This window comes from Salvelinus namaycush, chromosome 9 (assembly GCF_016432855.1).
Source record: "Salvelinus namaycush isolate Seneca chromosome 9, SaNama_1.0, whole genome shotgun sequence".
NCBI classification, from domain to species: Eukaryota; Metazoa; Chordata; class Actinopteri; order Salmoniformes; family Salmonidae; genus Salvelinus; species Salvelinus namaycush.
In genome coordinates this window covers 38,836,758-38,864,353 of record NC_052315.1, presented here as the reverse complement: position 1 = coordinate 38,864,353, position 27,596 = coordinate 38,836,758, and the positions used below count along the sequence as shown (strand labels likewise).

General features: G+C 41.9%; 1 protein-coding gene across 4 annotated transcripts in view; it reads right to left on the bottom strand.

Annotated features, from left to right (window-relative positions):
• Positions 1-27,537, bottom strand: part of LOC120054039 (casein kinase I-like) — a 55,162-nt gene extending 27,625 nt beyond the window's left edge. For 3 of the 4 annotated variants that reach the window (XM_039001402.1, XM_039001403.1, XM_039001404.1), the window contains exons 1-2: positions 27,220-27,520; positions 5,174-5,521 (exon numbers count right to left, since the gene is read on the bottom strand). In XM_039001402.1, coding sequence (XP_038857330.1) covers positions 5,174-5,351 — 178 coding nt within the window. In that variant the 5' untranslated portion in view covers positions 5,352-5,521; positions 27,220-27,520. Of the gene's footprint in view, positions 1-5,173; positions 5,522-27,219 lie in introns of all 4 variants that reach the window. The other variant, XM_039001400.1, reaches the window with a different exon arrangement.
• Positions 27,538-27,596: the final 59 nt, after the last annotated feature.

Genomic DNA, 27,596 nt, shown 5'->3' with positions numbered 1-27,596 from the left:
CCACCAAGGAACCATCTTAACTCCCACAGCTCTAAGACACAAATAACAGTGATGACTGAACAGTGACTGGAAGGTTCAGAGGCGTGTAAATTTGATAAATGCAGAGGTTTTCATTGGACAGTTGAGGTGAGGACAACCAGGAGCTTCTAATGCACAATTAGGCACCTGAATATGCCCCTTGTGCAATACCATGAACCCTATCATGCGTAGCCTATTAGGTGCACGTCTTGCACGAAACTACCAACTTCGGAGGATTTAATAAAACCAGTAACTTTGGGCCTCCATTTTACTCCAATTACCTGTCTCTGTCAGTAATTGGAGAGACTGTATGCCTTGCTCACTAAGTCATATCGCATTACAAAAGGTGTCATCTTGGAGAGAGAAGTGAAATGCGTTTGTGGAGCAAGCTGTGAATGAAAGAGCTAATGCCAACAGTGCAACACCAAATGGGAAAGTGAGAACATGGCTTGTGTTTTGATGTAATGATCCTGCGCAATAGCAGTGCAATGATACTTTATATAAAATGTGGGGGAATACGTAGGTCAGTGGGAGAATGTGTTTTATTGTAGAATTCAAATACTTAGCGTAGCACATCATTTCAGTTTATGTGTTTTGAAATAGACCAAACGTGTTTTGAGATGCCAGGCTTAAAGGAAAGATTCACCCATGTTGAATGTTATATCATACTTTGCCATCTCTGAACAATGTTCTATCGATTCCTGGAGTTATTTCATATTTATCTGAGCTCTTGCTGTTCATGAAGGCAGAAATACACCCGTTGCAACGTATGATCCAAAAGCTGTCATACCAGCTGCATTTCTGCCTGCTTGAAAGTACTATATTATTGAAAGCTTGACTGCTGACCAGCCAACATATTTGGGACTGTATTTATAGTGGACTAATGAAAAAAATAATAATAACGAGATACTCAGAGGATTATTCCTTTAAATTTCAAAGGGTACAAGGTTTAGTGTACACATGGAGGCTTCTTTCCTGGTTAACACCGGCTCCAAAAGACACCTTGTGACATTTGCTATTTTACAATCCTCCACGTTCAATGTTGAAATGCCAATGATTTGTGGTGAGGTCTCCTGATTAACAAAGTCAAATTTGATGAATTCTAGTCATAAGAGAAGAATACAGGTCTGAATAACAACTCCCTCCCAAGACAGTTAGTATTCACATCTGCTTGTTAAGATGTCTTGCCCCTGTAGGCTTATCTCTTCTCAACTTCAATCTAGCAACAGCAGTCCAGCATTCTAAATGTCAGGGCAATTTAGGCCATTCTTAAATTCCTCATAAGTGAGCAGATGAGCCTATGGAACCCAGCCACACTCAGGCTGAGTGACAACGCCACAGGCAAACTATAGGCCTCAGAGAACCTCTGACAGCTCAGCAGCACAGTTCATGCGTGGAGCATACCAGAGAACAGGCCACTCTCTCGCCCACCACCTCCTGGACTAATATCCACGTGGGAGGCAGCAGAGTAGAGGGGAGGAGAATCTCAGTCTCTCAACCAGTTTCAGAACAAACAGTTAAGCCTTTCTGGCTATAGCTCTTCATTTTATGGCTTCATGCTCCTCACTGTTCTGCTTGGAGAATATGTTCATTAGACAATCCAGAGATCTTAGTCAGTCACAGGCTACAGGTGATGTGAAATAGGCCCAATGAGCTTAAAGTATAAGCAAAAACCGGTTAAAAAGAAAAGAAAGATAGGTCTGCTATACTGTACCCAAATGAACAACATTGTCTCTTCTCTACAAAAGAACAGCCTCCTCCTATTTACCATGCAGGTACTGTATGTCCCTTTGCTGACTGGATTAAAAAGGAAATCTTATTATGAATTCTATTAGATTCTTTCAGCATACATGAAACAAGGCAACATTAACGGCCTATTCATGGGGAAAGAAGCAGAGGGGTCTTCTTATGAGCAGGCACACCCATGCATAAACTCAGGTAGGGTCGCACAGTTTGGGGAATATTCAGAAGTGGAAACTTTGTGGGAATTAACTGGAATATAACATTTAATAACATTTAAAAATGTAGATATTTTTTTGCATTGGATATACAGTATTTACCATATCATAAGGAGACAATTGCAAATGATTAAATCCTTCCAATAGAAACAAAAAAAAAACGATTTAGTTATGAATTGAACTTTAATTAAATGAGTTCACATGGGATGATTTCACTGAACAACAAAAGGGAATATTGAAGGATCCCTAATGATCCATCGCATCTCCTAAAAACATTTTCAACATACATAGTCTAGAAAATAAAGCTTTGGTTGTCTTCCTCTCAGGCTTCCATGTCTTCTCCCTGGACCTCCTCAATGTCCACCTCTTGAACATCAGACTGAGGCCTCATCTTCACTGTCACTTTCCAACCTTGTTGAGGATGGGTCATTGTCAGGCTCAAAAAGCCTCAAATTTGACCGGATGGCCACCAATTTTTCAACCCTTGTATTGGTCAGCCTGTTGCGTGCTTTGGTGTGTGTGTTCCAAAACAAGGACCAGTTGTGCTCTGAGGTGACTGATGTTGGTGGGATTTGGAGGACGATGGAGGCAACAGGGGAAAGAGCCTCAGATCCACAAAGTCCCTTCCACCAGGTGGCTAATGACATACGTTGGCTCAACTGCCATACTGCATCTCCATCCCAAAGCCCTTGCTTGGAAGTGTACTTCGCCAGACTGCCAAGAACCTTGCCCACGTCCAGGTCAAGGTGGCAAGACACAGTAGTGATGACACCATAGGCCTTGTTGATCTCTGCACCAGACAGGATGCTCTTGCCAACATACTTGGGGTCCAACATGTACGATGTGGCGTGTATCTTCACGCTTTTTGATGCATTTCAGTACTGCAGGTTCCTCTGCTTGGAGCAACAGTGAAGTGGGCAGGGCAGAACAGACTTCTTCGCTGCAAGCAGAGTCTGAACATCAGACAGGATGGCATTGTCTCCCTCAATCTATGCAATGGCTACTGCTATAGGTTTCAGGAGTTTCAGGCTGCTTACCACTCACAAAATACATAATCCAGGATGATCCTCTTGATGGGGCTGTCCATATCGACAGACTGTGATATGGCCATTTCTTGGAGAGACTCCTTCCCCTCCAGGAGACTGTCAAACATGATGACAACACCACCCCAACGGGTGTTGCTGGGCAGCTTCAAAGTGGTGCTCTTATTCTTCTCACTTTGCTTGGTCAGGTAGATTGCTGCTATAACTTGATGACCCTTCACATACTTAACCATTTCCTTGGCTCTCTTGTAGAGTGTATCCATTTGTTTTCAGTGCCATGATGTCCTTGAGGATGTCCTTGAGGAGCAGATTCAATGCATGAGCAGCACAGCCAATGGGTGTGATGTGAGGGTAGGACTCCTCCACTTTAGACCAAGCAGCCTCCATGTTCGCAGCAGTGTCTGTCACCAGTGCAAATACCTTCTGTGGTCCAAGGTCATTGATGACTGACTTCAGCTCATCTGCAATGTAGAGACCGGTGTGGCTGTTGTCCCTTGTGTCTGTGCTCTTGTAGAATACTGGTTGAAGGGTGGAGATGTAGTTAATTATTCCTTGCCTAAAAAAACATTCGACCACCCATCAGAGATTGCAATACAGTCTGCTTTCTCTATGATTTGCTTCACCTTCACTTGCACTCTGTTGAACTCTGCATCCAGCAAATGAGTAGATAAAGCATGTCTGGCTGGAGGGGTGCATGCTGGGCAAAGAACATTCAGAAATCTCATCCAATACATATTGCCTGTGAGCATCGGAGGTGAAACAGTTGCATACACAGCTCGAGCAAGACATGCATCAGCATCTCTGACCATGTTCCTCCATTGAATCAAAAAAAACTTCTGATTCCAGGAGGACCATGAGCTGTTGCTATTGATAAGGTGTCTGATTCATCATTTTCACCTCAAATAGAAGTAGAGGGACTTCTGTCAGAGGTTGCTTGTTGTGAGCGCTGAGGGAACTTTATGCACTTGGCCAGATGATTCTGCATCTTTTCTGCATTCTTCACATATGATTTGGCACAGTATTTGCAAATGTACACAGCTTTTCCTTCTACATTAGATGCAGTGAAATGTCTCCACACATCAGCTAGTGACCGTGGCATTTTCCTGTAAAGATTAGAAAAAGAGTTAAAAAATATATATACAATTCCATGTACAGATAAATAGTTAAGCAGTTAGATTAAACAACTCCTTTGTAAGATAAATGTATTAAAATGAAACATGTATGGAAACAGGTGAATTAACACTCAGTTAGCAGGCTCAAGCAAGCTAATTTACCCACATGGTAGCAAAAACTAACTAGCAGAAATTGTTAACAAGTTAGAAATTATTTAAACACACTTTGCTGTAGGCTACTATTTACTAGTTGTTGTTTTTTTAAATCACATATGTCATGTAAAATATATTCACCCCACCCAGTATTGTAATCAAAACTTACCAGAAAACATGTAGTCCTTGGCTCAGACAGTGTAGTAGTGTGGGCTCAATAGCATCTCATTAGTGTTCAAGATCTTGAGAATCAGCTGTACATGTGATGGATGAGTGCACTGCACATGTGATGAAGAATGCACTGTGCATGCAGAGGGTTGCAATTCCATTGAATTGGGGATAGTTTAACCAAAATATGCCACAAGACCTAGAATTGCTTTATGTGTATCCCATAAAAAGGTTTACTGTTGTAAGCAAACTTTTTGGATGATTTACCGGGAAGTTTCCGACCTTAAAGGCTTAAAAATGTACCTGAGTTTAAGGTCACCTCAGGCTGCGAGGTGTCAGATGTGATAATGAGTTGTAGTGGAGGTGCAGGGGGATAGACATTCAGCTCTCAAAGTGAAGTAATTATCCACAACGAAAATTAAATGCATCTTATTTGCCGGCAATGTAATCTGTCTCTCAATTCCAGTGTCCACAGCCTTTGCAGAGTAGCTGGGGCCTCACCTCATCATGAATCAGTGATTGCATCCAACTTTAATCATCGTGTTGAGATATGATAGCGAGGGTGAGAAGAGGGCACTGACTGTCATTAGGAATTCATCAATGAACAAGATTTTACATTTCCAAGAGGAATGTGACAGAGGCCCAAAATTGTAAAACCAGTCTTCATACATACACCAAAAAAAGTTCCAAACTTATTCTTGAAAGGGTGGCGAGTTCTTACCTAGCTTCAGCTCTCCAAAGTTACCACAGCCAATCTTCTTGCCCACACGGAAGTTGGGCCCAACCATGAGCACTCCGGAGGAGCCTGATCCCGAGGGGCGCGAGTGCCCGCTGCGCCCCTGACCCGCCTTGCTGCTGCGCGCCGGTCGCTCACCCTCTTTTTCCCGTGGGTGCTCCATGGCTCAAAATGCCCCCCAGAGGACACAAGGCACAGGGAGATGGTGCGCTCCCTGTCAGGGGCTGCTCCTCAGCTGGGCAAAGGGGCCGGGGCACCGGGCTCTGCCTCTGCCCAGCCCCGTCACTGCGACCTCGACATTGGGGTAGGGGAGCGAGAGCTTTCACAGGTATCCTGGAAACAAGGAAAAAGGAAATGTCAGAAATTGACCAATTTAAATGTCCTGCTGAGATAAGCTATGGAGTGACTAGGTACTGAGAAACCATGACAACCCCACCACACAAGGACCTGCAGGATAAAAGAACTCTACAAAAAAAAGTGTAACAAAATCAGACCACTTTTACTAGAGTAGCCTACATATACCGTGGAGTCCTAAATTGATACTATCAGGATACTGAAAATGGCGAAAATTGTGATGAGGGAGCTTATGGCTGGGCGATATCAAATTAATTCAAATGTATGTTTTTCCGTGCTATTCCAAGAATCAAGGTTTTGTTATTTTTCGTTTTTATGTCCGCTTGTTCTCATGTTGTATTTTTGGTCTAGTTTCCGTCGCTCCTCTGTGCACCTTCCCCATTTACACCAGAGATCTGTATATCATGACGAGATGTACAGTACCATTCAAAAGTTTGGACACACTTACTCATTCAAGGGTATTACATTTATTTTTTACATTGCAGAATAATAGTGAAGACATCAAAACTATGAAATAACACACATGGAATCATGTAGTAACCAAAAAAAAGTGTTAAATCGAAATATATTTGAGATTTTTCAAAGTAGCCACCTTTTGCCTTGATGACAGGTTTGCACACTCTTGGCATTCTCTCAAATCAGCTTCACCTGGAATGCTTTTCCAATAGTCTTGAATGAGTTTCCACATGTGCTGAGCACTTATTGCCTTCTTTTCCTTCACTCCGCAGTCCAACTTATACCAAACCATCTCAATTGGGTTGAGGTCGGGTGATTGTGGAGGCCAGGTCATCTAATGCAGCACTCCAATCTCCTTCTTGATCAAATATCCCTTATATACCCTGGAGGTGTGCTGGGTCATTGTCCTGTTGAAAAACAAATGATAGTGGGACTAAGTGCAAACCAGATGGGATGGCATATCGCTGCAGAATGCTGTGGTAGCCATGTTGGTTAAGTGTACCTTGAATTCTAAATAAATCCCTGACTGTAACCAGCAAAGCTCCCCCACACCATCACACCACCTCCTCCATGCTTCACGGTGGGAACCACACATGCGGAGATCATCCGTTCACCTACTCTGCGACAGACCAAAAGGACAGATTTCCACCAATCTAATGTCCATTGCTTGTGTTTCTTGGCCCAAGCAAGTCTCTTATTATTGGTGTCCTTTAGTAGTGGTTTCTTTGTAGCAATTCAACCATGAAGGCCTGATTCATGCAGTCTCCTCTGAACAGTTGATGTTGTGTCCATTACTTTGAACTTATCCTCTGCAGAGGTAACTCTGGGTCTTCTATTCCTGTGGCGGTTCTCATGAGAGCCAATTTTATCATAGCGCTTGATGGTTTTTGTGACTGCACTTGAAGAAACGTTCAAAGTTGTTGAAATTTTCCGGATTAACTGACCTTCTTGAAGTAATGATGGACTGTCGTTTCCCTTTGCTTATTTGAGCTGTTCTTGCCATAATATGGACGGTCTTTAACCAAATAGGACTATCTTCTGTATACCCCCCTACCTTGTCACAACACAACGGATTGGCTCAAACGCATTAACGAAATAAATTCCACGAATTTACTTTAACTTCTTTTATATAGGGGGCAGCATTTTCACTTTTGGATAAATTGCGTGCCCATAGTGAACTGCCTCCTCTGTCCCAGATGCTAATATATGCATATTATTATTACTATTGGATAGAAAACACACTGAAGTTTCTAAAACTGTTTGAATGATGTCTGTGAGTATAACAGAACTCATATGGCAGGCAAAAACCCGAGAAAAAATCCAAACAGGAAGTGAGAATTCTGAGAGTGGTCGATGTTAAAGTCATCGCCTATTCAATTCCCTGTAATATATGGATCTGTTTGCACTTTCTACGCCTTCCACTGGATGTCAACAGTCAGTAGAACGTGGAATGAAGCTTATGCTGTGTTGTGGGACCGGATGGGAGGTGTTTGAGTCAGTGGTCTGGCAGAGTGCCAGCTCTTGGTCACGCACTTTCCTCATGATATCGTCATGCGTTCCATTACTTATAGAGACTGAAAAGAAAGCTCCGGTTGGAACATTATTTGATATATAAGATAACAACATCCTGAAGATTGATTCTCTACTAAGTTTGACCAGTTTATTCGACTTGTAATATAACTTTTTGAAGTTTTCGTCCAACGTTTGCCTGCATCTGCGCGAGCGTTTGGACATGTGTACTACACATGCTAGCAAAATTAGCTAATTGGACATAAGTAATGGACATTATTGAACAAAACAACGATTTATTGTGGAACTAGGATTCCTGGCACTGCATTCTGATGAAGATAATCAAAGGGAATATTTATGATGTAATTTCATATTTCTGTTGACTCCAACATGGCGGAGAAATTTTGTTAAATCTGAGCGCCGTCTCAGATTATTGCATGGTGTGCTTTTTATTAAAGTTTTTAAAAAATCTGACACAGCGGTTGCATTAAGAACAAGTGTATCTTTAATTATATGTAAAACATGTATCTTTCATCAAAGTTTATGATGAGTATTTCTGTTATTTGACGTGGCACTCTGTAATTACTCCGGATATTTTGGAGGCATTTCTGAACATGGCGCCAATGTAAACCGAGATTTGTGGATATAAATATGCACATTATCGAACAAAACATAAATGTATTGTGTAACATGATGTCATATGAGTGTCATCTGATGATGTTCAAAGGTTAGTGATTATTTTTATCTCTATTTCTGCTTTTTTTACTACTATATTTTTCTGGGAAAATGGCTGTGTTTTTCTGTGGCTATGTACTGAGCTAACATAATTGTTGTGTGCTTTCCCCATAAATCCTTTTTGAAATCAGACATGTTGGCTGGATTCACAACATGTGTAGCTTTAATTTGGTTTCTTTCATGTGTGATTTCATGAAAGATTGATTTTTATAGTAATATATTTGAATTTGGCTCGCTACATTTTTTCCTTGATTTTGGCCAAGTGGGACGCTACCGTCCCACCTATCCTAGAGAAGTTAAACAAGGCACACCTGTTAATTGAAATGCATTCCAGGTGACTACCTCATGAAGCTGGTTGAGAGAATGCCAAGAGTGTGAAAAGCTGTCATCAAGGCAAAGGGTGGCTATTTGAAGAATCTCAAATATATTTTGATTTAACACTTTTTTGGTTACCACATGATTTCATGTGTGTTATTTTTATGTTTTCACTATTATTCTACAATTTAGAAAATAGTCCAAACTTTTGACTGGTACTGTAGATATATATTTTTACACACTTGAAGTACAAAAATAAAAAATGTTGGTGGTGAAATCATAAGGAAGGCTTACTATTAACAATAAGGACCAAAATGGGCATACAGCCTGAGATTCCCAACGGTGTGACAGGAAGATGGTGTCACATCAGAGGAAATAGCGGTCACTCCAGGGGACATAACCTATTAATAAACTTTTAAACAAGTCTAAACATTTCATTATAATCAAATAACACTTACTTGCATTAGACCTATTTGTATCCTGTTGCAATTTTGATGCTTTTAAGTGATTCTGAGTGCAATATTTATGTATTCATTCTCCCATGCCTGGTTTCTCACTCTCTGCAACCTCTGTGTCTGTCTCTGCCCTCTGGGGGGGGGGGGGGGGGGTCTAGTTTCTTTAGTGCAAGCAGACATTGTGGAATGGCTGTGATGCTCCCATTCCTGGTTCTCACTCCCTGCATTATAACATCCATCCCCTTGGTCCCTTTATGTCTGTCCTACCAGTTTCCCTTTTCCTGACCGATTGGCATACGTGATCTACCCTGGGAGACCTTATCAGCCGTGCCTCTTTTGGAGACAGAGCAGGGGGTGAACAACCTGGTTGATCCTGCCATATTCTTGTCCCAAAGATTAAGCCAAGTCTAAATACACATGGCCGGTACAGTGAAACTTTGCATGGCTCATTAAATCAGTTAAGGTTCCATTAAATCGCTCCAATGTTACTTGGATAACTGTGGCAATTGTAGCGCTAAGATATGCCAACAAGTGCTGGCCCAAAACCGATAAGGGGACCCTTCGTGGCACTGGTGTCTCATTCGAATGTCTGCCCTATCAACTTTCAAATGGTACTTTGTGCCTACCATGGTGACGACTGGTAACGGAAAAATCAGGGTTCGACTCAGTAGAGGGAGCCTGAGAAACGGCTAGCACATCAAAGGAAGGAAGCAGGCACGGAAATGAGCCACTCCCAATTCGGGGAAGTAGTGACAAAAAATAATAATACAGGACTCTTTGGAGTCCCTGTAATTGGAATGAGTACACTTCAAATCCTTAAATGAGGATCCATTACTGATGTTTAGGACTGATGTTTAGAAGCATTTTTACAGTGGTCAAAAACTTCTGAAAGTGTCATTATGTTTTAACTGTAACATTTGACTGCCTGTTGTGTATTGCCCATCGGTGTGACAATGTCCTATGGGGTGACCCCAATAAATGAAAAAAAAAAAGGTGTCATCTTGGACAAAATGTAAAAGACATTGTCAAGCATGAGGCAGGTAACATTATAATAATACACAAGTAAGATAATTGCTTTAATCTAAGTTCAGTGAAATTACTGTGAATCTTAAACAACATTTTTGTAAAGCTTTACACTCGGTTATCATCATTATACAAGAAAATTGTGTGTTTTTCATTTGAAATGCCGGAATATGATTACTGATTTAAAGACAGAAGTAACTAATGAGTAAAATAATTCTTATTTTGGAAACAAACCATTATATTAAAATGATTTGTAATGTCACACCAGAGGACAAATTCAAGGCACTAATACAGGTTCATTAAACTGGATATAAACTCAAAATTGAAAGAGGCTATATAACATTGAGTTGTAACTTTTAAAAACTTTAGTTTTGGCCATATGGCAACTACCCGTGTACAGTTTCAAACTATACTTTGGCTCACATTGATGAATTCCTATTCATTATGCTGTAAACATTAGCCTTAGCATTCAACTGTAGATCATGGTCCTTGACATCAAGCTACAACTAGAAACCAGGAACTGTGTTTTAAATATATCCACTAGTGACCTTGTGTGTCTGTAGAGGCAAAGCTACAGGACCTTTGCTCTAACATGGAGGGTATAACTGCCATGAAGATAGTCACTAATATTATTCAAATGTAATATTTTTAAATATAGTGTAGGCCTATTTGTAACTTTTATGTAGGCTACCTACCCAGTGAGGGTTTAGGCTATTAACTACAGCCATTACACTGAGTTTACAAAACAATTAAGGACATCTGCTCTTTACATGACAGACTGACTGGGTGAATCCAGAAGAAAGCTATGATCCCTTATTGATGTCGACTGTTAAATCCACCTCAAATCAGTGTAGATGAAGGGGAGGAGACGGGTTAAAGAAGGATTTTTAAGCCTTGAGACATGGATTGTGTACGTGTGCCATTCAGAGGATGAATGGGCAAGACAAAAGATTTAAGGGCCTTTGAACCGGGTGTGGTAGTAGGTGCCAGGCGCACCGGTTTGTCAGGAACTGTAACGCTGCTGGGTTCTTCACGCACAACAGTTGCAAGAATGGTTCAAAACCCAAAAGGCATCCATCCAAATTGACAACTGTGGGAATCATTGAAGTCAACATGCGCCAGCATCACTGTGGAATGCTTTCGACACCCTGTAGAGTCCATGCCCCAACGGATTGAGGCTGTTCTGAGGGCAAAAAGGAGTTCAACACAATATTAGTAAGGTGTTTTTAATGTTTGGTATACTCAGTGATGTCTACATACCAAGTGCATACATTTCCCCCCATACATTAATGAATTAGCCTACACCCACATACATTTTTGGGAATAAAGCAAGCCTCAGTAAATCATGATGGTTTATGTTACCGTTGCCACTACTAAACCTAAATGAAACATTGCAGGACAGGTCTCACCAACCTGCAGAGAACAGTAGGCATTTGGTTAATAATTCATGGAAGAAAGTCAACGTCTTCAGATCCCCTTTCATTTCCCACAATTGTCTGCTCCATTTCCCTCTGACAATGACAGGAGAGGGCCTTGGTGCTGGAGTATGGCAATCTGTCACTGTTCTCCACAATGTGGGTCGGTTATCGCTCTCAGTGACTGGGATCGCACAAATTAGTCCGGCTTCCTATGAGATATTTCCTGCGCCTGGATCAAAGAGTTTCTATCCGCAGAGGAAAAGTGATAGATGGGGGAAAAAAGCACAGTCGCTGTGAGATGGCCATCAGAAGACAAAGATAGCTTTCTGTGCTTCCTGCACCCTAGACGCAAGACCTTCAAACCTTTGTTTCACTGAGGCCATAACAGTTTGTTACAAAGCTTGGAAGCCCTCATCTAAAAGTAAAACGATACTCGTGCTCGGTTCGCATCCGACAGTGACTGCCCAGCAAGGCATTTTTCCTTCATTGTCTATGAAAATCATTGATGGAAAGGAGTTAGACAGCCACGTCAATCAAACTAGTGCAAATAACCCTTGATGTGCAATATCCAATCAGACCTGGGGTCACAGAGCTTGGACATAATAAACACAAAAGGTACTCAGCATAGAGGGGCTTCTTGAATAATTTAAACCCGTAAAAGGTTGAGTTGGGATTCACCAGTCAAGTGGGGGGAGGGGAGGTGGATACAAACCGTTAAACACATGAGTTGAACAAGTGGCCATTATATCAGCTCCCCTTCCAGTTTACTACACTTGAGACCATTCACACTTCAACAAATAGCTTACTGGTAATGTGGAGGAAAGCTTTGGTAAAAAAGCAGTTCCCGCAACAGTCTAATACTGGAGGAGATTACAGAGTTTGACTAGCCTATTTCTTTAAGGGTTGTTTTCAGAGCGGTCATGTTCCATGTGCACTAATTCAAGACATTCTAGAACTTCATTACTACTTTTCAGGGTCCTACCATTTCTATTTTTTCAGTTCTTTGGAGTAACAGAGCTGTGAATTGGAGATGGAGGGAGATTTTACACCTCACTCCAGTTAGAGCCCAGTGAAAAGAGGTAGATGTTTTCTTAAGGTAGGACAATAAACAAAAGTACAGGGGAAGGTGTTTTAAATGTCATTGTGAGAATAAAGGCTGTTTTTTCAATATAGAGAGTGTGTGTGTGTGTGTCTCGCCTGTGGTAGCAAAGTCACTGATTCACACCATCCTCTCTCTACCGGCTGTTATGCAAATTCCAGCTCTGTGCACGTCGCACACTTCATGGCTAAGCCTACAATAGTGTGTGGAAAGTCAGGGATTAAATCGCTCAGTGTGACACCGTGTGTGTGTTTTTCTAATGCATTCTCTCTCTGCCTGAATAAATGTGTATTATTTTTTATCTAGCTGTGCTAAATCAAATGTAACGTCACAGTCATGGAGTGAAGTCGTTATGCAAACATGTTACAATTGACAACGCAAACTAAGAAAAATTAACAAATAAAATATACAATACAATTCATTCACAACTTCAACAGAATGAAGGGTTCTGTTAGATTTGGGCCTTCCCGGGGCCTCCTTGTAGACAGTATTTTGTAGATGGTAGAGAGCAAGTCTTGGTGTCATTTTAAACTTTACTGTGTGCTCTGGAATATATGTTAGGCATATTGGTTTATAAAGAGTGGTTTCAACGAAATTCCTACTACGATAGTGTTTCCCCTATATTAATTTATTAGCAGCCGCCACTGCTAATATCATATATGTGTATATTGAAGGAAAAAAATCTGGATGTAAAATGTTCAGTGTAAACTTAAAATGATAAAACCAGAAAGTATGTAGAAAAGAATGGACAGTTATGGAATAAAATAGCATGGGGGCCCCACTGACTTTGTTAAAATGTTTAAGTCAATCAGACCGCATTGGAAAACCACAAGACATGGCAAAAATTGTAGAATTGCAGGAAATTAGCTTTAAAATGTATTTTTCATCTCAGCCCCATGACAAAATAGAAATGCAGATAACTAGCTATAAAACTGGATAAAAGTTTTTTTTTAAACATTTAAAAACTCAGTCAATGACAAAATGTATTGAATTGAAGGAAATTAACTTTAAAAAAAGGTTACATTTTGTGTCTGCGGCCAAGAGGACGGTTTCAAAAGATTTGATCTCCAGATTTCTGGAACAGAATTTTTTGAACGTTTTTTGTACTTTTTCCTCCCAAATTTTGTGATATCCAAATTGGTAGTTATAGTCTTGTCATGACGCTGCAACTCCCCTACGGATTCGGGAGAGGTGAAAGTTGAGAGCCATGTGTCCTCCGAAACATGATCCTGCCAAGCCGCACTGTTCGCTTAACCCGGAAGCCAGCCACACAAATGTGTCGGAGAAAACACCGTCCAGCTGGCGACAGAAGTCAGCTTACAGGCGCCCGGCCCAATTGTGCCCCGCCTCATGGGTCTCCCAGTCAAGGTCGGCTGTGACACAGCCTGGGATCGAACCCAGGTCTGTAGTAGCGCCTCAAGCACTGCCAAGCAGTGCCTTAAACCGCTGCGTCACTCGGGAGGCTTCAGAACCATTATTTTAAAAGCATGGGAACCGGTGAATGTTATTTTACGTCGCATGCATTTTACTCAGTCCAACAAAAAAGCGAAATCAAAGTGCCTATACAAAGCACTCACTGTCATTCATAAACGTCTCCTTCCAGTGTCTGCCTGCCAGCTAGTTAAGGATACTATAGCAATCACATTTCACAGTGGATTTATTAACAAAAAAGGTAGGACTTGTTTTGAATTCTGGTGCGCACCTAAGTTTGTTAGCTACATCTGGTCCAGGGTGTTGAGCTAGCCCAGGCATTGGGCCAACTCTCGGACGTTCAAAGTTCCTCCATATTAGGCGCTCCTCCATAGCTAGGTACAGTGAGCTCTGAAAGTATTGGGACAGTGACACATTTGTTGTTGTTGTTTTGGCTCTGTACTCCAGCACTTGGATTTGAAATGATACAATGACTAGGAGATTAGGGCAGACTGTCTGCTTAAATTGGAGGGTATTTTCATCCTTAGTCTAAAAAACTTTTTTTACATAGTCCCCCCCGCATTTTAGGAGTCAAAAAGTATTGGGACGAATTCACTTATACAGTGCATTCGGAAAGTATTCAGACCCCTTCACTTTTTCCACAAATCTTGGTTTCATCAGACCAGAGGATCTTGTTTCTCATGGTCTAAGAGTCCTTTAGGTGCCTTTTGGCAAACTCCAAGTGGGCTGTCATGTGCCTTTTACTGAGGAGTGGCTTCTGTCTGGCCACTCTACCATAAAGGCCTGATTTGTGGAGTGCTGCGGAGATGCGAGAACCTTCCAGAAGGACAACCATCTCTACAGAGGAACTCTGGAGCTCTGTCAGAGTGACCATCGGGTTCTTGGTCACCTCCCTGACAGAGGACCTTCCCCCCCAGATTGCTCATTTTGTCCGGGCGGCCAGCACTAGGAAGAGTCTTGGGTGGTTCCAAACTTCTTCCATTTACAAATGATGGAGGCCACAGTGTTCTTGGGGACCTTCAATGCTGCAGAATTGTTTTGGTAGCCTTCCCCAGATCTGTGCCTCGACACAATCCTGCCTCGGAGCTCTACGGACAATTTCTTCGACCTCATGGCTTGGTTTTTGCTCTGCCATGCACGGTCAACTGTGAGACCTTATATAGACATGTGTGTGCCTTTCCAAATCATGTCCAATCAATTTACCACCCGTGGACACCAATCAAGCTGAAGAAACATCTCAAGGATGATCAATGGAAACAGGATGCACCTGAGCTCAATTTTGAGTCTCATAGCAAAGGGTCTGAATACTTATGTAAATAAGGTATTTTCGCTTGTACATTATGGGGTAGCGTGTGTAGATTGGTAAGGGAAAACAAATGTACCTAATCCATTTTAGAATAAGTGTGTAACGTAACAAAATGTGGAAAAAGGAAGGGGTCTGAACACTTTCCGAATGCACTGTATCAACGAAAAAGAGGTGAACGTATGTTTTACTCTGAGCGGATAGCCACATCCCTAAAATAGCCATGAGAGGTTTGTGTTTATTAAGGATCCCCATTAGCTGCTGCCAAGGCAGCTAATGAGGATCCTTAAAATATGACATGACGTGCCCTCAGGCCACTGCTCTACTACTACATATACTCAATTAGGGCTGGGCGATATGGCCAAAATATAATATCCTGATAACGATACATATCACAATATAGCACATTTTCTGTAAATTCAATTTATAAATAGTTTATATAAAATGACCACATGTAAAGGCCTATTGCTTATTACATTTAGAATTAAAGTCAACAAATATTTTATTATTTCTCCTTGTATTTAGAACCTTTTTGCAAATTTTCAATTAAGCAAGTAACAAAATATTAATGTATAAAATCTAAAAAGGTAAATAGAAAACACTTCAACTATAGTTACAAAACAAAATAAATATTAGGCCTAAAAATGTTGGGGCTTAAATGTTATTTTGGCAATAATACGTGACACATCAATTTGCATTTGGTACCTTGGGTCGAGCGTTAGCACCAACTCACAAAACCCCCGTTTCTCGACCGTGTAAATTGGGGCCATGTCTTTGCAGATGTAAGTTGTAACGGCAGCTGTTATCTCCTTCCATCTTTGTGATTCTTTGCCATATGGTGTGCCGCGGGCAAAAGCCTCTTGCAACGTCTGAGTCGGGGGGGGGGGGGGGGGGGGGTTTGTTTTGAGCCCTCTCCTGTACTTTTTGGGGTCTCATCAGTAGACTCTCTCCGTACGGTTTCACATGATTTTTGCGTAGGTGGTAAAAGAGGTTAGTGGTGTTTGGGCCTGTTGTCGGGACCGGCCTGCGGCATATTTTGCATATGACGATTTTCTGGTCCGTGTCAGACTTTCATACCCAAACCTCGTCCATGCGACCGAAGTAGCCCCTCTTTTAGGTACGAGCTTCGTGTCTCCGTGCCACGTTCACTCTCCTCCATGTTTGTGTTGCAAATTTCCTTGCACACGATCACAAAGCGTCGTCCAATTAACGAAACATATTGCCGTAAAGAGTGTGATTTGCAACAAAGAAATAAGCGACAGAGCATAATATGAAACGATATAAAAATGTTCATCGTCACGAGATATATATCGTCATTATGCCCAGCCCCATCTACAAAACAAAATCCATGTGTACGTGTGTGTGTAGAGTGCGTGTTAGCATATGTATGAGTGTGTCTGTGTGTGTCTCTTCACAGTCCCCGCTGTTCCATAAGGTGATTCTACATCTTGCATCAGTTACCCGAGTTCCATGTAGCTATGGGTCTATGTAGTACTGTGTGCCTCCCATAGCCTGTTCTGGACTTGGGGATTGTGAAGAGACCTCTGGTGGCAAGTCTGCATGGGTGTCCGAGCTGTGTGCTAGTAGTTTAAAAACAGAGAGCTAGGTGGTTTCAGCATGTCAATACTTCTTACAAAAACAAGTAATGATGAAGTCAATCTCTCCTCTACTTCGAGCCATGACAGATTGACATGTATATTAATGTTAGCTCTCCATGTACATTTAACGGCCAGCCATGCTGCCCTGTTGAGTCCATTGTAATTTCGCTAAATCCTTTGTGGCACTTGACCACACAAGTGGACAGTAGTCCAGGTGTAACAAAACTAGAGCCTGTAGGAACTGCCTTGTTGATCATGTTGTTAAGGCAGAGCAGTGCTTTATTATAGTCAGACTTCTCCCAATCTTAGCTACTGTTGCATCAACATGTTTTGACCATGACAGTTTACAACCCAAGCAGTTTAGTCACCTCAACTTTCTCAATTTCCACATTATTAATTACAATATTTAGTGTAGGTTTAGGGTTTAGTGAGTGTTTTGTTCCAAATACAATGCCTTAAGTTTTTGAAATATTTAAAGACACCCTTATTTCTTGCCACCCATTCTGAAACTGACAACAGCTCTTTGTTAAGTGTTGCGGTAATATCACACGCTTTAGTAGCTGACGTGTAGTGTTGAGTCGTCTGCATCCATAGACAAACTGGCTTTACTAGTTAATAACGATTTTAAAAAGTAAGAGGCCTAGACAGCTGCCCTGGGGAATTCCTGATTCTACCTGGATTATGTCGGAGAGGCTTCCATTAAAGAACACCCTCTATGTTCTGTTAAACAGGTAATTCTTTATCCACAATATAGCAGGAGGTGTAAAGCCATAACACGTGTTCTTCCAGCAGCAGACAATGATCGATAATGTCAAAAGCCAAACTGAAGTCTAACAAAACAGCTCCCAAACTTTTCATCATTAATTTCTCTCAACCAATCAGTCATTTGTGTAAGTGCTGTGCATGTTGAATGTCCTTCCCTATAAGCGTGCTGAAAGTCTTACCAATTTGTTTACAATAAAATAGCATTGTATTCCGTGGCGACCTGTCATTCAAGGCACCCCACATCTTTTTTGCATGTTATTTTGGCATTAATACGTGTCACATATCAGTTTGCAAACAATGTAAAAAAATATATATATATATATCATTGAGTTAATAAAGCCGCATACAAACATGTTCTTTTTTTTGTTTCTTGAGTACGGCACCTCCAAAATGCAGGTGTTTCAGACTTGCTCAGTGCTTTCTGTGGTGGGGCAAGCCAGCAGAAAATAAGGAGCGTTGCGCCGTGATTGGCTCAGTGTTCTGTCACTCATGGGGACACTGCGTCACTGGCAAGTCTAAGAGTTGAGCTAGAAAATTCTAGCCCCTTGGATGCTGCCATAGTTACATTAGAAGTAGAGGTCAACCGATTAATCGGAATGGCCGATTAATTAGGGCCGATTTCAAGGTTTCGTGACAGAGTAGAGAAGAGCCACCCTACGAATGATTACTAAACCAAACACAGTGGGAAACAACGGGCCTTCTACACCTTCAGAGAAGGGCTAAGGATTTATAAAGTAATTATTATTTTCAATTATGTTCTGATTTAATTTATTCAGTATTTGTTAGAAAGGAAAGGGTTAATACTGAAGAGAACAATGATCCAATCAGGATTTTATTTTTGTTGTCTCTGGGGAGATAAATCTAGCTAGCCTTGTCAGCCATTGGCTAGGCAATTAGAAGCTAGATATAATGCATCTGTCATTCAAGTGTATTAGGGCAGAATGTTGGAATGACAGTGGACTCAACCAATCACATTTAGACTTGTAATGGGTGGGTCCGTTTTTACAAAAAACATATGGAAACTTGTGCCTTCTCAAAGGCCAACAGGTCACTGCGCAAAAGCGATTAGTAGGTTTTCCCACGGTCTAGCTAGCCATCTTTTGTAGGCGTTTGCAGCAGCTGCAGCAGGTGTTATCATAGAGGATGTTGTTGCTCATTTGTTAGCTTCTACACTACCGTTCAAAAGTTTGGGGTCACTTAGAAATGTGATTGTTTTTGAAAGAAAAGCAAAATTTTTGTCCATTAAAATAACATCAAATTGATCAGAAATACAGTGTAGACATTGTTAATGTTGTAAATGACGAAACGGCAGCTGTAGCTGGAAACGGCAGATTTATGGAATATCTACATAGGAGTACAGAGGCCCATTATCAGCAACAATCACTCCTGTGTTCCAATGGCACGTTGTGTTAGCTAATCCAAGTTAATCATTTTAAAAATCTAATTGATCATTAGAAAACACTTTTGCAATCATGTTAGCACATGCTGGCCTTCTAGGCAGAGTTGCAAAGAAAAAGCCGTATCTCAGACTGGCCAATAAAAAGAAAAGATTAAGAATGTGTTATTTTGCCCATCTTAATCTTTCATTTTTATTGGCCAGTCTGAGATATGGCTTTTTCTTTGCAACTCTGCCTAGAAGGCCAGCATCCCGGAGTCACCTCTTCACTGTTGACGTTGAGACTGGTGTTTTGCGTGTTCTATTTAATGAAGCTGCCAGTTGAGGACTTGTGAGGCGTATCTACAGTATCCCCCTCCATCCTGTCAAAAAAAGATAGGCCTGTGGCTGAATCTAGGTGATGATCCCTGCACTAGAGGGGTAATCGCTAACACCCAATTGCTGTGATTCCTATGTTATTGACACATTTATGAAATTGCTTATTCAAGTTACCAGTGTGGTAGCACTCGAGACCAGTCTTGACCACGTTTTAAGTGTCTCGTGTCGAATACATTTGTACTCGGTCTTGGACAGTGAAGACTCGTAATTTCTTCCCGAGACCAGCGGAGTAAAAAAAAAAAAGCTTCCATTCAGTAAGAGCATAAAACTGATTCGCCAGGCCAAATGTGTGTGTGTACACACATTCTTAAAACATTAATATCTATTATAGACATGTTTACTCAGTGGCGAACCTATTGGACCTGCCGTTTCCAGCTACAATAGTCATTTACAACATTAACAATGTCTACACTGTATTTCTGAGGATGGAGCTGATTTCCTAGTGTTTTTACAGTCTTATGTCCCAAAATAATTGCTCAGAGAACTTAGGGGCCTAAATTAAAAATTTTAATTGTAGGCTTAGATTGAAGATATGGCAAATAGGAGTGGCAATATCGTCTGCTATTAATCCTCAGTAATTTTCCATCCAAGTTGTCAGACCACGGTGGCTTGTTGACAAATTTTTCACCTCTTCCACACTCACTTTACAGAAGTCAAAATTACAACGCTTGTCTTTTAGAAATTTGATCAGTTATACTTAGATGTGTAGTCTCAGCATTAGGTGCTGGCATGTCATGCATAAATTTGCTACTTTTGCCAATTAAAAACAGAGGGGCCCTGTTTCGCTCGCACAGATGCCTTCTTTGGTAAGATAAATTTGCATGAGGCTGAATGTAATGAAAACGATGAAAGAGACAAAAGCAATGTTCTTTTTTTTATTGCAAAATTTGAGGAAGCCTGGCTTCCCTAAACATGTTTAATTATCAACTGAAAAAATATGTTTCTCCTGTTTTGAAAGAAACATTTCACTCTCCTCCATCTTGTCTTGTGTTATGAAACCCTATCCTATCTGTCCAGTAGCGGAACAAGATTGCATGAAGTTCACATAAGACGCAATGAAATGCATCACGATATAAAGCAGGGCATAAGTTGATCATCACTAGTTAGCACAGCCACAAAGTCATAAACCCTTTTTTCGTTAATTTCTGTTTTTAAAGTGTGATTAACCCTAAACACACTGCTAACCTTAAAGTAAAAACACAAAAGCCATTTACTTTTTGGCTGTGGTAACTAGTGGAAACCACAAATTCCATCGCTAAATCGGGAAACTGGCCGTGGTTGGTTGGCTAACATAGGTAAAACTAGATACACTAGCTACTTTAGAAAGGGCTGGATTAGCTAGCAGTTAGCAAATCTAGCAAGCTGAAAAGCTCAACTCAGTAGGGTTTCCAAAAAAAAAAAATACTTCCCCAAAGCACGTTATGCAAGGAAGAGAAATTCATTTTACCAATACAAATATGATTACTCATGTTCTGAATCATTCAGTGGGGTCTTTAACCTAATATCCAAAATGTAGTATTTATTTACATAATACATATTTTGGGTTGATTGTTTAGCAACAATAAGGACACACACGCAACCATGGGCAAAACAGCTGACGTTGGCTTAGATTGTTGACAACATGTATATTTCTTCCCCATGTTGATTGAAAATGTAAATAAATGTGCACAATTACCACTCTCTCAACTACATTGTTACAGTTGTTGGTTTGACAGCTAGCAATTTTTTTACATATTAGCCTTGACATGAAATCAGTCAAAACAGCAACACATGGTATCAATAAGATGATGAAACAAGCTGATTGAGCCACATATAATCCCCACGTGCAGTTTCTTGTCATCCTTGCTAGCAATCTGCCATCGAAAATCACAACAGGCTGACTTCTGCCCCATGGCAGCGCACGCATCGTTTGTGACATTGTCAGCCAACCCATCTATCGCGGCACAGACCTTTTCAAATCTTTCAAAATAAAAAGCTTGGTATACACTCAGTATTCCATTGATATTTCACAGAGATGCGCTTGTTTATGTGAGGAATCTTTAAAAAAAACATGAATTTCTAATTAATACGAAAAGGTATACTTAAGCAATAAGGCCAGAGGAGGTGTGGTCTAATGCCAATATACCACAGCTAAGGGCTGTTCTTAGCACAACAACGCAGAGTGCCTGGACACAGCCGTTAGCCATGGTATATATTGGCCATATCACAAACCCCCAAGGTGCCTTGTTGCCATTATAAACTGGTTACCAACGTAATTAGAGCAGTAAAAAATGTTTTGTCATACCCGTGGTATACGGTCTGATATACCACGGCTGTCAGCCAATCAGCATTCAGGGCTCGGCCTACCCAGTTTATTATAACACAACACACACACATATATACACTCAGCAAAAAAAGGATTTTCAAACTTAACATGAGTAAATATTTGTATGAACATAACAAGAATCAACAACTGAGACATAAACTGAACAAGTTCCACAGACATGTGACTGACAGAAATGGAATAATGTGTCCCTGAACAAAGGGAGGGTCAAAATCACACACACGACTCAAATGATATCCATCTTACCTGGCTCTATATTGTTTTATGTCCTGCAGATTTGATAAGAAAGATTACGAGTTCAACTGGAAAGTGAGCATGTCGGGTAACCAGTAGCCTTAATTCTGGCACAGAATTGAGCATAGTTGACACAATGAGAGAAATGAGGTTTAGACTACTACTTGCCAATGTGCAATCATTGGACAATATTAGACGAATATGAAACTAGACGAGGTACGATCACGAATATCCTACCAGCGGGACATCAAAAACTGTAATGTCCTATGCTTCACAGAATTGTGGCTGAATGACGACATGAATATTCAGCTAGCGGGATATACGCTGCACAGGCAAGATAGAACAGCACACTCCGGTAAGACGGGGGGGGGGGGGGGGGGGGATCTGTGCATATTTGTAAACAACAGCTGGTGCACGAAATCTAAGGAAGTCTCTAGATTTTGCTCGCCTGAAGTAGAGTATATTGTGATAAACTGCAGGCCACACTACTTGCCTAGAGAGTTCTCAGCTATACTTTTCAGGGCTGTTTATTTACCACCACAGACAGATGCTGGCACTAAGACCGCACTCAGTCGGCTGTATAAGGAAATATGTAAACAGGAAACCACTCCCCCAGAGGCGGCGCTCCTAGTGGCCGGAGACTTTAATGCAGGGAAACTTAAATCAGTTCTACCAAATATCCATCAACATGTTAAATGTGCTACCAGAGGGGAAAAAATTCTAGATCACCTGTACTCCACACACAGAGACGCGTACAAAGCTCTCCCTCGCCCTCCATTTGGTAAATCAGACCACAACTATCCTCCTGATTCCTCCTTACAAGCAAAAATTAAAGCAGGAAGCACCAGTGACTCGGTCTATAAAAAAGTGGTCAGATGAAGCAGATGCTAAACTACAGGACTGTTTTGCTATCACAGACTGGAACATGTTCCGGGATTCTTCCGATGGCATTGAGGAGTACACCACATCTGTCACTGGCTTTATCAATAAGTGCATCGAGGACGTCGTCCCCACAGTGACTGTACGTACATACCCCAACCAGAAGCCATGGATTACAGGCAACATTCGCACTGAGCTAAAGGGTAGAGCTGCCGCTTTCAAGGAGTCGGACTCTAACCCGGAAGCTTACAAGAAATCCTGCTATGCCCTGCGACGAACCATCAAACAGACAAAGCGTCAATACAGGGCTAAGACTGAATCATACTACACCGGCTCCGACGCTCGTCTTATGTGGCAGGGCTTGCAAACTATTACAGACTACAAAGGGAAGCAGAGCCACGAGCTTCCCAGTGACACAAGCCTACCAGACGAGCTAAATCACTTCTATGCTCGCTTCGAGGCAAGCAACACTGAGGCATGCATGACAGCATCAGCTGTTCCGGACGACTGTGTAGCCGAGTAAGACCTTTAAAAAGGTCAAAGGTCAACATACACAAGGCTGTGGGGCCATATGGATTACCAGGATGTGTGCGCCGGGCATGTGCTGACCAACTGGCAGGTGTCTTCACTGACATTTGCAACTTCTCTTGTCAGAGTCTGTCATACCAACATGTTTCAAGCAGACCACCATAGTACCTGTGCCCAAGAACAGAAAGGCAACCTGCCTAAATGACTACAGACCCGTAGCACTCACGTCCGTAATCAAGAAGTGAATTGAAAGGTTGGTAATGGCTCACATCAACACCATTATCCCAGAAACCCTACACCCAGTCCAATTTGCATACCGCTCAAACAGATCCACAGATGATGCAATCTCTATTGCACTCCACACTGCCCATTCCCACCTGGACAAAAGGAACACCTATGTGAGAATGCTATTCATTGACTACAGCTCAGCGTTCAACACCATAGTACCCTCAAAGCTCATCACTAAGCTAAGGATCCTGGGACTAAACACCTCCCTCTGCAACTGGATCCTGGACTTCCTGACGGGCCGCCCCCAGGTGGTGAGGGTAGGTAGCAACACATCTGCCACGCTGATCCTCAACACTGGAGCCCCTCAAGGGTGCGTGCTCAGTTCCCTCCTGTACTTCCTGTTCACCCACGACTGCATCGCCAGGCAGAACTCCAACACCATCATTAAGTTTGCAGACGACACAACAGTGGTAGGCCTGATCACCGACAACGACGAGACAGCCTATAAGGAGGAAGTCAGAGACCTGGCCGGGTGGTGCCAGAATAACAACCTATCCCTCAACGTAACCAAGACTAAGGAGATGATTGTGGACTACAGGAAAAGGAGGACCGAGCACGCCCCCATTCTCATCGACGGGGCTGTAGTGGAGCAGATTGAGAGCTTCAAGTTCCTTTGTGTCCACATTAACAACAAACTAGAATGGTCAGGAAGTCCAGGACCCAGTTGCACAGGGCGGGGTTGAGACCCAGGGTCTCGACATTAATGACGAGTTTGGAGGGTACTATGGTGTTAAATGCTGAGCTGTAATCGATGAACAGCATTCTTACATAAGTATTTCTCTTGTCCAGATGGGTTAGGGCAGTGTGCAGTGTGATGGCGATTGCGTCGTCTGTGGACCTATTGGGGCGGTAAGCAAATTGGAGTGGGTCTAGGGTGTCAGGTAGGGTGGAGGTGATATGGTCCTTGACTAGTCTCTCAAAGCACTTCATGATGACGGAAGTGAGTGCTACAGGGCGGTAGTCATTTAGCTCAGATACCTTAGCTTTCTTGGGAACAGGAACAATGGTGGCCCTCTTGAAGCATGTGGGGGCAGACTGGGATAAAGATTGATTGAATATGTCTGTAAACACACCAGCCAGCTGGTCTGCGCATGCTCTGAGGACACGGCCGGGGATGCCGTCTGGGCCTGCAGCCTTGTGAGGGTTAACACGTTTAAATGTTTTACTCACGTTGGCTACAGTGAAGGAGAGCACGCAGGTTTTGGTAGCGGGCCGTGTCAGTGGCACTGTATTTTCCTCAAAGCGAGCAAAAAAGGCAAGGCATATTGATCCGCGACGGGGCTGGTTTTTCTGTTGTAGTCCGTGATTGACTGTAGACCCTGCCACATACCTCTCGTGTCTGGGCCGTTGAATTGCGACATGGCAAGCGGTACCGGAGTGCCAAGTCTAGGACAAAAAGGCTTCTCAACAGTTTTTACCCCCAAGCCATAAGACTCCTGAACAGGTAATCAAATGGCTACCCGGACTATTTGCATTGTGTGCCCCCCCCAGAAGCGTCTTATATGGTGAGCGACCGAGTGGCTAGGACAGGCAAGCCCCATACTATTGTGGAGGACTTATTTCTTCCTGCTGCCGCGGATATGGCTGGGACAATGCTGGGGGGAAAAGGCCATAAAAACTATACAGACAATGTCTTTATCAAACAACACTGTTTCACGACACATCAGTGACATGGCAGGAGATGTTTTGAAACAATTACTGCAAGCACACAGCTTGATATGTAAGATGGCTAAATAAAGAGCAAAATGATTGATTATTATTATTATTTGTGCCCTGGTCCTATAAGAAGCTTTTTGTCACTTCCCACGAGCCGGGTTGTGACAAAAACACACTCACTCATTCTTATGTTTAATAAATGTATTATATAGTGTGTGTGGCAGGCTTCCAATGATGGCAAAAAAACACATTTGAGAGTGCGCTTACCCTGGTGCTAGAGGGGGTACGCAGCTGGAGGTTGAATGATTGAAGGGGTACGGGACTATAAAAAGTTTGGTAACCACTGTTTTAGAGGATTACCTACACAATTAACAATTGATTGTTGACCCATTGGTCAACAGATGCATTTTTCATTGACCCCTCAATTAAACTAGTAGAGTAGGGGCCTGACGTCACACACTTAATGTTTTGTGAAATATGTAGTGAATGTATTGTAATGTTTTTATAATTGTATAACTGCCTTAATTTTGCTGGATCCCAGGAAGAGTAGCCATAATAAATACAAAACACAAACTCAGACACCTGGCTAGCTTGGTTCTGACATGGGTTAGAGTAACGTGCCAGATTACTGGACATAGATAACGTAAACTCACCCCATTCCGTACAAATGTGCGTAACCGCGACATTTCAAACGAGGCTACAAAGAAAACTAAATGGGACTGTAGCGACTGTGTTGACTTCAAAATCGGGGGTGTGAACTAGGTTTCTATTCAAGCGCTGATCGACATGGTAATGGCTCTATAGTATTGGAGAAAAGTTTTTTTTTTTTAAACTGACCCTCCGTTACATGTCATGTTGTAACGTACAGCACGCATAAAGCAACTATTTCTGTCTTACAATCTCTCTCCACCAGGTGTAGCACTTCTCTCATCCTTTAAAAACAAGAAATGGACAGTGACTGGGTAAGGGTCATTTTTTTCGTCATCATTCTCAAAGCCGTTGTTTACTTCTAAGATCACTTTAGCACCGCCCTAAAAGCCTGATTCAAATTCGACACAAACCTTCAAATAGGTATGTAATGACACATTATATAAACTCTTTATAGTGTTTTATTTACATTTTAGAGGTGATAAGATGATAAGTTGGACAGATCGAGTGAAAAAAGCAATTTTCCCACACCACATCTGTCCTTCTCACTATCACTATCACGCATTAGTTTCGCTTCCCCACCCGCCATTTTTAAAAAGACCCGACGGTGCTCATTGCCTTCTTGAATTATGCATAAACGGGCAGTGTTTAGGTCATGTAATTGATTTTGTTGGAAAGGGGAGAAATTGTGCTTTACAATGGTATTGACATTACAGTTGATCTGGAAGTATTACGTTTTTGGGGCGCTAAAATAAGGGCAATTGTACGGACCAAGGCGATGTACGAGTTTACGTTAACCACTTATGAAAAACGAGCGTCCCCGTGTCCTTAATTAGATAACCTAGCAATTTGCCATTATCCTCCTAGCTAGATCACCAGTTAACGTTAGCTAACTATTACAGTAGTTAACTAATGACGGAAACTCGCATTTGACAGACAACACAAACGTTAGTCAACCACTCACAATCCCATTACATACCATGTATAGTACTGTCTGCACCACACACAAACAAAACAGTGAATGTATTTCCTTGTGGTCCAATGCTCTCTAGCCTAGGTAGGTGGTTCGTTAGCTAACTACAGTAGCTGGCTAAAGGTAATTGTCCAGGCAACGTCTTCAATTCAGGCCAGCAAGTTGCTAGCTAGCTAGCTGCTACTAGCTAAACCTAGCCTAGGCGGCGTTCAGAAAACGCAGATAAGCTAGTGTTAGCCAATGTTAGCTTGTGGAAATGTTACTTACTTTCAATGTGGTCCTGGATGCATTTAGTCATTTATTTTCCGTGTAGCGATTACGCCAGAAACGAGGAAGCGACGTCAATTGGTGTTTTCAGTTAGCATCCCAGAGCCTTCTTCAGTTCGCCTCCACTGATATAAAAATCAAAGATGGTGCATAAACGAAGACAGCTCACTCCGGCTGTTTACCATTGAAAAAAGCGGTCAGTTCCGGTCTAACAGGGTGTCTCAGACACCAATGCAATAGCAGCTGGGTCTTGTATACTTACGTTCATTTAAACTGAATGTCTCGCTTCCTCTTCAGTCTCTGAAAAAATGGTCCCGGAAGTGTTGCTCCAACATCCTGCGAGAAAATCAGTTCCAAGTGTATACTGATAGAACATT